This window comes from Lethenteron reissneri, chromosome 66, assembly GCF_015708825.2.
Source record: "Lethenteron reissneri isolate LAM-NWPU_2019-01 chromosome 66, ASM1570882v1, whole genome shotgun sequence".
NCBI classification, from domain to species: domain Eukaryota; kingdom Metazoa; phylum Chordata; class Hyperoartia; order Petromyzontiformes; family Petromyzontidae; genus Lethenteron; species Lethenteron reissneri.
This window is the reverse complement of record NC_083844.1, coordinates 7551544-7562199: the sequence shown is the minus strand read 5'-3', so window position 1 is coordinate 7562199 and position 10656 is coordinate 7551544. Positions and strand designations below refer to the sequence as shown.

Here is a 10656-nt window from a genome sequence, read left to right as displayed (position 1 = left end):
AAAAAAGTGTCACGTTGACAAAAGACAAATAGTTCACTGCTTTAGCCCACCGGTGTGTTGAAGCGTGAAACCACAACATTTATAATTTTTTAGTACGACGTTTCGCTGGTAATTGCATCCAGCATCATCGGGCAATTCGCCAGAATGGTGAGGCTCTGCTCCGTCTCCCGTTCTTATATAGAGCAGCAGCAGGGTGACGTCATTAACTCATCAGGTGCAACGATTTGAGGCGGGGGGGGGGGGTTATTGTAATTATATACTAGATTAGTAATCAGGCAGTTGTTACGATGCGAGTTGTAGATTAGTAATCAGTTTGAATGTGTTTTATTGTAATTATGCTACTTTAGTAATCAGTTTTTGTTTCCCTATAAGGAATATGCTTCTCACCGAAGCACAGGAGACGAGACAGCGTGTTGATGAAGTTCATTGTAAGGAATTCTGCGAGGGCAGAGATGGCTGTCGCCACTTCTTCGGTCGCGCGGCGCTTTCGGATGCGCTGCTCCTGCGGCCGTCTAGGAATGCTTCTTCCGATGTTAGGAAGTCACTGGGAGCTTCGCACTTTTAAACCATCATCTAGATTGTGACACAAACGCATTTCTCTAGAACTGCTTTTTGTGTGGTGTTAGTTTTGTCGTCCTTCACCCGCACCTCCGATTAGCGCGGTTGGCTACGTCCAGTATTCGCGAAATACGTTCAACGTATATTCGCACGTACAAAACAGGTCACTGCATGGAACCAGGATGATCCCGTGAATGAGCTATGATTGTGAATCGAGATTATCGTACAATTTCAATATACATCAAATAATCTCGTGCTTTAAAGAGCAAGATTTACGCTTGTATCGGGCGTTACTTTTTTTCGGAATCTTGGGGGACAAAACGTCGATTGGGAAAGGCGGACATTTTCCACGCATGCCGTCGGCAAGAGAAAATTTTTGGTTGTACGCACGTTTTCCTCTGACCTACCGTGTGGGAGATACAGAGCGTGACGGACAGAGACTTGCACGATACACGGTGTTTCCCTCGTTAGTCGCGAGGGAATGCGCCCCGGCAATGCTCGTGAATGGGAAATTTAGCGGATAAATGATATTGGCTCTACGCAAAACTTAATTTGAATGAATTACCTTAAATAGGTAAAACACGTTCCTTCGGAGTGGGCAGGTAGGAACTTGGTTGGACAGCGCGGCGTTCGGGGGGGGGGCAGTTGGATGAGTGGGCATGTTTACCCTTCCCCCCCACACTCCCCGACATCGTCAACCAATCGCGGCGTAGCTTGGTGTTCGGTGGGGAGGTGCATAGGTGGGCGGAATTCCGGATATGCACGACAGACAGACAAATAATCCCTGGTGGGCAGTGTGGAACCTGTTGTTCCTACCTGTATACGTTTTGATTTAAAGCTTTCGTGACTGCAGGGATTCATATTCTTGGTTCTTTCGGTAAAGTCTTGCTGTGGATTTCACACCTGATGATGATTGCTTGTGTTGCAGTCGAAACGTCGTGAGAATTTGTATTGTTTTCTATTTTTATTACTTTATTATTTCCCTTCTACGTAACTTTACCGAAAGAACCAAGGATAGGTAAATCAGCTTTATCTCTCATCACTTCTTTATCTAATCACTTAATCACTCGCGTAACTTTATCTCATCACTTTCTCGATGCAGCAGTCGTGTAGCGTTACAGATGCCATTCACGGGTAGCCAAAGTCGTGGATACCAAGTTGGCGAATGACGGGGGATTCCTGTAATCGGCGGAAGTGATGAACCCGGCGAGTCCGGTAGCTTGCGGTTAAAGAGAGACATTTCTTTAAAATAATCCTGATTAATGTTACATTTTTTACATCGAGTTTTGTATATGCATGCTAACATTTCAATGAGAATCCACTGATATACAGTGGAACCCCTCTACACGGCCACCCGTGTTAATGACTAAACGCTTTACGGCGGGCCTCCGTAGAACCCAATGTGTTCGCTTACCGCCCGTTCTCCTGTTAAAAGTCAGGCTGTTGTAGGTACAGTAAATATTAATGCATTGCTTAATCGTGTTTCTTTTAATATTATGTGTTTATATTGTCAGTATCTTTACATATGAATATACATTATTAAAATATGTACATTTTTGGGGTGAAAAGGGGCAACTTTCCATGCTATCTGAACGAGTTAAGACTTTAACATGTATTTCCTATACTCGCTTAACGACCAAATCACTTAACGGCCGGTTTTGTGGAACCAATTACCGTCGTTAAGAGGGGTCCTACTGTAGAGCGGTAACGTGACATCACAAAATAGGTATGTCCTACTATTATGGAGCCGCTGTAGAGTAGCTGACGTTTGCGAAGACGGAGAGAGGGAGGGGATTGGGTTGACCGCCCCACCCAAGTGGGTTCCATGAGCGGGGCTACCTGTTGTACTTTTATCTACGGAGGGGAAGACAGGGGAGGAAGAACTTAAGTGAGAGGATAGAGGGAGCGGGAGGGGGACGGGCTGGGTGGGGCGGGGGGAGCGAGGGGGGGGGAATGTTGTATATAATAGCCTGGGATGTGACGAAGTGAGAGGATAGAGGAAGCAGGTAGAATGAGGTGGGGGGGGGGGGGGTGGAATGTTGTATATAATAGCCTGGTATGTGACATTGCCAAATTTCTAAATGATAAAACTGACGGGCACGTATAATTGGCGAGGGGGGTATGTCCAGGGTTGGATGGAGCTCGTGAAGGGGTTGGATGGGGGTGACGTGGTGAAACAAACGCGTGTGCGTGTCGTTCCGTAGTCATTTTATTGTTAACCACTCCAGAACGTGCCGGAATGTGTATCCCTGCCTATGAAACTGTCGTCATTGTTAATTGCCAATAAAGTTGGCCAAAAACAAAAAAAACAGCGATGCCTTGACATCATTTATTCTCACTGGATCTCAACTAGCTTCCCACTCGTATTTGAAAGCTCAATTACTTTTCATAAACGTGCGATGTCAAAAACTCCTAGAAAACCAGCAAAGTCCACGACCAGTTCTTCTTCGTCTTAACAGATATAGGTTACTGGCTAATCAACTGATTTATATTCTAGACAAAGCCTTCGCTTGTAACTATAAAAATCTTTAAAACACGTTCCTTCGGAGTGGGCAGGTAGGAACTTGGTTGGACTGCGCATTCGTGCGATCCGTGTCACGCGGCGCAACCTGCATGGGGCGGTGCGTCACGTGGTGCCGAGCCCGCCCGAAGCGCTCTATGAAATACAAATCGGGGGCGTGGCTATGCACGACAGACAGACAGAAAAATAATCCCTGGTGGGCAGTGTGGAACTGTTGTTCCTTCCTGTAAAATTTACGTTTCAAACATGCCCCCTGAACCCCCAAAACAAATCTGGATATAATTCATAATGTTGACAATTGTGAGAAGAAGGACTCAGCTCACCACCGTGTTCAGCGATGGTCTCTTTATTCGATGACCCACAGGAAACATCTCCGGTCATACGGCAGGAAACACACCACGCTCCGGCACTCCGCACGAAGAACTCCCCCCCCCCCCCCCTCTTCCTCTCTCGCCAGAGGTCGCAACCGGGTACCCGATACCCGTACCCTACCCGATACCCGGCTACCCGTACCCAGCCGGGTACGGGTACGTGTACCCGTTTGGGACCCTGGTGCGGCCGGGTACGGGTAAGGAATCAAAACCCGTTTGCGACCTCTGTCTCTCGCTCTCTTTTATCCCCTGTCGCTCGTTTCTTGCCAGTCATTGCCAAGGAGCTTTTGTTCCAAACGACGACTCACTGACCAATCATTGAGTCTCCTCCCTAATCTCTGCCCAGGGGTTTGCCCCCCAGATTGACGATTAACTGGCCAGGCACCCGAGTGTCTTCGTTCCTTGCCAATCACTCATTGCCCAGGGGCTTCTGTCCCAGAATAGGACTCACTGACCAATCATCTCCTAGTCTCCTCTCTAATCTGCCCAGGGGTTTGCCCCCAGGTTGACGATTAACTGGCCAGGCACCCGAGTGTCTTCGTTCCTTGCCAATCACTCATTGCCCAGGGACTTTTTCTCCAGAAGATGACTCGCTGACCAATCATTGAGTCTCCTCCATAATCTCTGCCCAGGGGTTTGCCCCCCAGATTGACGATTAACTGGCCAGGCACCCGAGTGTCTTCGTTCCTTGCCAATCACTCATTGCCCAGGGACTTCTGTCCCAGAATAGGACTCACTGGCCAGCCGTCGCGAAGTCTCCACAAATAGTGTCGGTCGTTATACTTCTTAAGAAGGCGAATCCGTATCTAGTAGTCTTATCAATAACAACTCATTGGTGTAGCTTCAGTAGAAACCCCACTATTTGGGAGGTCCAATAACCACCAAGAGCCAACTCTACTCAACAGCTGCCACGCATCACGTCGCAGTTCTTTACAGAGTTCCATGAGGTGTCACCTTTTATTTGTGTCATTACTTATGACTCCAGCGGTCCACCGGCACAGGACTTATTTCTCGTATCTTCCAACACTTCGTGATAGTTTTTCCATCCATTCTGTTCACTCGTGCAGACACGCTCGTGCTTTCCAATGGCCGATGTATCGGATGGTATTTTCTCAACATTTTCCTCTCCCGGTCAGCTTCTCGAGTGTTTCATCTCCGCCCCACGAGACCTGCCCCTCTGTGTAGCCCACATCCTCCACCTGCGCCACCAAATTAATAAAGGTCCCAGTCGAGGACTCACTCTCACTCGACATGCTTCCTTTTGTAGTCCCCTCCTCCTTCACCTTCCCACGGAGACCTCAACATCCGTTCCCAAAGCAGAGACTCGGTCTCCCGTGTGCCACCTTCACAGCAGCCGTGTCTCACAGCCGGGGCTTCCTTCCCGTTCACGCTTCACGATCGAGCAGGGAAACGAGGCACCGTCACCTCCACCTTCTACCTTCACCCCTGACCACGTTTCTGAGCCGGGTCGTTCTTCACGCTCCTGCTTCACGATCGACGGCGAGATGGAAGGACCATCGCTACCTTCACGTTCCACCTTCACCCTCGACCGTGCCTCAGAGCAGGCCCCTTCGTCACATTCCCGCTTTACAATTGACAGGGAGGTCGAAGGAGGCTCGGGTCCACATTCCACCTTAACCCCCGGCCACGTCTCAAAATTGGGGTTTTCTTCGCGCCCCCGCGCCACCGCGGGACTCTCATCCTCAACGGTCACCTCCACCTCCCCGGAGGGAGTCGCGGTTTCGTCCTCGGGGTCTTTGGACTCGGCGGATGCCCCCCTGCACGTGGCGCACTCGTGGCGTCTCCTGCCCCGGCACGTTCCCCTGGGAGCGCGGAGGCGAGCCGAAAACGTCAACGTGTCCCCAGCACTTTGTGCACTTGCAGGGCTTCCCACCGGCGTGTGTCCTCTGGTGGATGCGGAGGGCTCCCGAGTGCGTGAACGACTTCCCGCACGTGGGGCAACCGTATGGCTTCTCCCCCGTGTGGATCCTCTTGTGGATGCCGAGGGTTCCCGACTCGGAGAAGGCCTTGCCGCACGTAGGGCACGCGTACGGCTTCTCCCCCGTGTGGATCCTCGTGTGTATGCACAGGGCTCCCGATTGGGCGAAGGCCTTCTTGCACACGGTGCACTTGTAGGGCTTCTCGCCCGTGTGGATCCTCTCGTGTATGACGAGCCCTCCCGACTGCGTGAATTCCTTGCCGCACGTCGCGCACCTGTAGGGCTTCTTGCCCGTGTGGACCCGCTTGTGGGTGACGAGCGTGTCCGAGCGCGCGAACGCCTTGCCGCACACGGCGCACGCGTACGGCTTCTCGCCCGTGTGGATCCTCTGGTGGCTGAGAAGGTGGTGCGACTGAGTGAAGTCCATTCCGCAGACGGTGCAGTGGTAGGGCTTTTCGCCCGTGTGGATCCTCTCGTGTTCCCGGAGGTCCTCCGACTGCGCGAACGCCTTTCCGCAGAAGGAGCACTTGTGCCGCTTTCGTTTGGCGTGAATCCTCTGGTGGGAGCAGAAGTCTCCCGAGTTGGCGAATACTTCCCCGCACACCCTGCACTTGTAGGGCTTCTCGTCAGCGTGCGTCCTCTGGTGGCCGATCAGAGTGGCCGCTTTGTCCGTGCTGTAAGGGCAGTGGGGGCACTGGTACAGCACGGACTCGGTCCGACCCCTGTGCCGCTTCATGTGGTCCTCCAGGGCGGGCAGGTTGATCACCACCCAGTTGCAGATCGGGCAGTAGATCTTCATCTCTCCTCCCTCGTTCATTTTAATGTCTCGGGCGCTGGGATGCAGTGAGGCACGAGAAGGAAATTCATCCCCTCCACCGAGGTGTGAACCTAGAAAAAGTGAAGAAATTGTCAGTTGCGTACATTTAACTTTTTTCGCACCGTACGTAGACAACGGTTCTGACCGGCGGTACCCATTGCAGGATGGCATTCTCGTAAACACAGCGCCTTGACCAAGGTGCTCGATCAATAACACTTGTCAACAAAAAAAGAAAAATTCTGGCCTGGACTTTTGCAGCTGTTTTAGACTAATTCCAGGGTGCTGATTCCAAATCTGATCTGCTCAGATTTGCTCTATCACATCTCATTTTTATGCTATCGGCATACCCCATTTTCATTGATTTTACCCGAAATTAACTCTGTCACTTATGATTGCAAGTTGTTGCGAGTCAGTGACTGCTTTAGTGTTGAAATATGGTGCTGTATTTTTAGGATAGTGTGTTTATAATATATTTTATGTAGATATCCATTCATTTAATATTTTTCTTCTGCAGTTTGTATTGAAAATGCAATATTTGATATCTCAAAAACCTGATGTGATAGACAAAAACTGATGCCATATTTGGAATCAGCACCCCAAAATTACCGTTGGAATACCTTATTGCAGAAAAAGTGTGTTGACCAGTGTAATCGGATATTTTGACAGCACCGGTATTAGTCGACCAGAGAGCGATGCCGAAAACTCAAGTATCCAAATATTCATAGCTCGGGTTGAGTAATTATATCTATTGCAACAGGCATACATCAACAACAACAACCGCCATTCGCCACTAACTGACGGTGACATCACCACGGCGCTTGTGCCAGGCTAGGTGCACGTTAAGGCCACGTGAAGTGTTGAATGCCCGCTGGCAGGAGGCCACGGGGCAGACCCAGGTGCCATGGGTCGACTGACTGAGATGACTGGCTGATGCAAGTCATACACACACGGACAGACATTAACAACACAGACACACAGACAGACACAGATGCCCCGTATAGCCTTTACCCAGATTATTTGTTGGGGCAAGTGCTGTTAGCGAGCACCTATGAAGGCCGACACAGTGGGTACACGAGTGGGTGGGTGGCCAGCACCACGCCCGGCCGCCTTTGTCTCACCAGAGCCAATGTTTTTAGGCACCGCACCAGCTACTCAATTGAAGCCCCGTGAGTGGGAATCGAACTCGGGTCGCCGGGTTAGTAGCGCTAACCGCTGCACCACCGCTCCCCATACACACAGACAGACAAAGACACAGGCTAACAAAGACAGTCTCACATACAAAGACAGACACGCACAGACAGACACACAGACAGACACAGACAGATACACACAGACACATACAGACAGACACACACAGACACACAGACAGACACACAGACAGACACACACAGACAGACACACACAGACAGACCCACACACAGACAGACACACACAGACAGACACACAGACACACACAGAGACACAAAGACAGACACACACAGACACACACAGATATACACAGACACACACAGACAGACACACACAGATAGACACACAGACAGACACACACAGACAGACACAGACAGACAGACACACAGACAGACAGACAGACACACAGACACACACAGACAGACACGACACACAGACACACACACAGACAGACACACACACACACAGACACACACACAGACAGACACGCACACACACAGACAGACACACAGACGGACTCACCACTCTCGCGCTCTGCGTCCATCCGTGACGTCACACCCAGCGTCTCCAGCAGCCGCCACGGCGGCCGACGTGACGTCACGTCCCCCCCGCGTGTGGATCCTCTCGTGGATGACGTCACGCGCGCGCCCTCCGGTTTGCGGAGAGATGACGTCACGCGAGCGCGATGGGGGGGTGTGTGAAGGGGACGGAAGTGACGTCACATACGAGAGCTGACCAGAGGTGAGAGCGGACAGTGATCCGTGAGTGCGGCCTCCCCCTAGGTAGACTCGGCCTCAAACGCGTTACCTTGTAGCGTCGTCACCGGGGAGAGAGACAAAGGCGGCCGGGCGTGGGCGCTGGCCACATCAGCCGCAGTGCCGGCTCCTTCGTAAGAGCACTTGCCCCGACATTCAGGTGAGGCTATACCGGGTGTGGGTTGAGCGCCTTTGTCTTTGTCTGTGTGAATCCGGGGAGCGGTGGCGCAGTGGTTAGCGCGCTACGTTCTGCGAACCCGGCAGGGGCACGGCTCACATATCAGTGGCGGCCTTCATAGGCGCTGCAGCACTTGCCCCTACAGCCTGTTGCAGGCTACCTGGGGTAGCTTTGTATTTGTGTCTAGGCGCTGCTGCTGCTACTAACACAGCACTTGCCCCTACAGCCTGTTGCAGGCTACCTGGGGTAGCTTTGTCTTTGTGTCTAGGCGATGCTGCTGCTACTACAGCACTTGCCCCTACAGCCTGTTGCAGGCTACCTGGGGTAGCTTTGTCTTTGTGTCTAGGTGCTGCTGCTACTAACACAGCACTTGCCCCTACAGCCTGTTGCAGGCTACCTGGGGTAGCTTTGTGTCTAGGCGCTGCTGCTGCTACTAACACAGCACTTGCCCCTACAGCCTGTTGCAGGCTACCTGGGGTAGCTTTGTCTTTGTGTCTAGGCGCTGCTGCTGCTACTAACACAGCACTTGCCCCTACAGCCTGTTGCAGGCTACCTGGGGTAGCTTTGTCTTTGTGTCTAGGTGCTGCTGCTACTAACACAGCACTTGCCCCTACAGCCTGTTGCAGGCTACCTGGGGTAGCTTTGTCTTTGTGTCTAGGTGCTGCTCGCTACTAACACAGCACTTGCCCCTACAGCCTGCTGCAGGCTACCTGGGGTAGCTTTGTCTTTGTGTCTAGGTGCTGCTGATGTTTCAAAGAGACGGACCCAATTTCAAAGCAGTTTAATTCACGATGACAACGTGTTACTGTTGCGCACGCAAAGTTACAGACGGTTTGAATGAGTTATCAAGTTTTACTCTAACCATTTTACTGGTAGGAACCACCTGGTTCCAGCAGCCCACAGGAGATTATTGTGTCCGTCCGTCGTGAATCCAAAAATGGGAGGGGTGGGGCTGGGTGGAGAGGGGAGGGTGGGGAAGGGCTGGGTGGGGCTGGGTGGGGAAGGAAAGGGTGGGGCTGAGTGGGGAGGGTGGGGAGGGGCTGGGTGGGGGTGGGAGGGGTGGGGCTGGGTGGGGAGGGGCTGGTCACCCCGTGGTGCCCTTATAAAACTCAACGTTTCACCGACTCACGCCGGCTTGTGCCTGCCCTCACAGTCGGCCATATTTGCGGAATACACCACGCTGCCGTTGACCCTTCAGGCCATTGACCGAGCAACCCAACGTTCCTACCAGCTCCCTCCGCAGCAGATGAATGTGTTATAAATGCTCTGTGTGCCCTCCGCCTACTGTACGGACAATATCGAGACGATACCATCTTCTTGGTTCTTTCGGTAAAGTCACGTAGAAGGGAAATAATAAAATAATAAAAATAAAAACATGATAAAATAATTCTCACGACGTTTCGGCCACAACGCAAGCAGCCGTCCTCAGGTGAAGAACAGGTCCGTCGGGAAGACAGCGTCTGAATGAAACACCACCAGGCTTGGAGCGTATATTTAAGCTGGGTTGGAGGGGGAAGAGCGCCTTGACCAAATAATTAGCATATAACCTGAGGACGGCTGCTTGCGTTGTGGCCGAAACGTCGTGAGAATTATTAAATGTTTAATTTTATTATTTTATTATTTCCCTTCTACGTGACTTTACCGAAAGAACCAAGAAGATGAATCCCTGCAGTCACTAAAGCTTTAAATCGAAATAAAATCGAGACGATAGTTGAATTCGTCCCAAATAACTCTAAAAGTGTCTCCACTTCCGATGAAGTCACCGCTGCCGTGATTCAGATTTTGTTACACGCTTTGATTTAAATTTTGATTTAAAGCTTTCGTGACTGCAGGCATTCATATTCTTCATCAGGTGTGATGATGATTGCTTGTGTTGCAGTTGAAACGTCGTGAGAATTTTTATTGTTTAATATTTATATTATTTTATTATTTCCCTTCTACGTGACTTTACCGAAATAACAAAGAAGATGCTTTTATTTAACTCACTCTGTTGTTGTCGTCGTTGTCATATCCTCAAATCTTGTAACTCAATTTTAACCCACTTCCCAATGTGGTATCGACTGCAAAACTTGGTATACTTATGTCATACTGATGACAGTACTATATTCTATCATTAAAAATAAAATAAATATTTTAAAACATTTTTTACAAGTTATGTTTCGGCTTGGGTCTAATTGTCCACGCTCAACTGACGTTGGCTGTAAATCACCACGGCCCCTTACGTGATGGCAAGCTTCGGGGTCACTTCCTGGAGTCGTGGAGTTCTGCCATTTCTAGTACGGTTACATTTCATTAAAGCGTGTTTCTAAAAAAGTATTTTTAAATATTA

The 10656-nt window shown here is 50.5% G+C and overlaps 1 protein-coding gene across 1 annotated transcript in view; it reads right to left on the bottom strand.

The window, feature by feature from the left end:
* Nucleotides 1-3527: 3527 nt before the first annotated feature.
* Nucleotides 3528-10656, bottom strand: part of LOC133359943 (zinc finger protein 470-like) — a 25422-nt gene continuing 18293 nt past the window's right edge. The window contains exons 4-5 of the mRNA XM_061578507.1: nucleotides 7917-8043; nucleotides 3528-6277 (exon numbers count right to left, since the gene is read on the bottom strand). Of these exons, the coding sequence (XP_061434491.1) occupies nucleotides 5154-6277; nucleotides 7917-8043 (1251 nt within the window). The 3' untranslated portion in view covers nucleotides 3528-5153. The remainder of the gene's footprint in view (nucleotides 6278-7916; nucleotides 8044-10656) is intronic.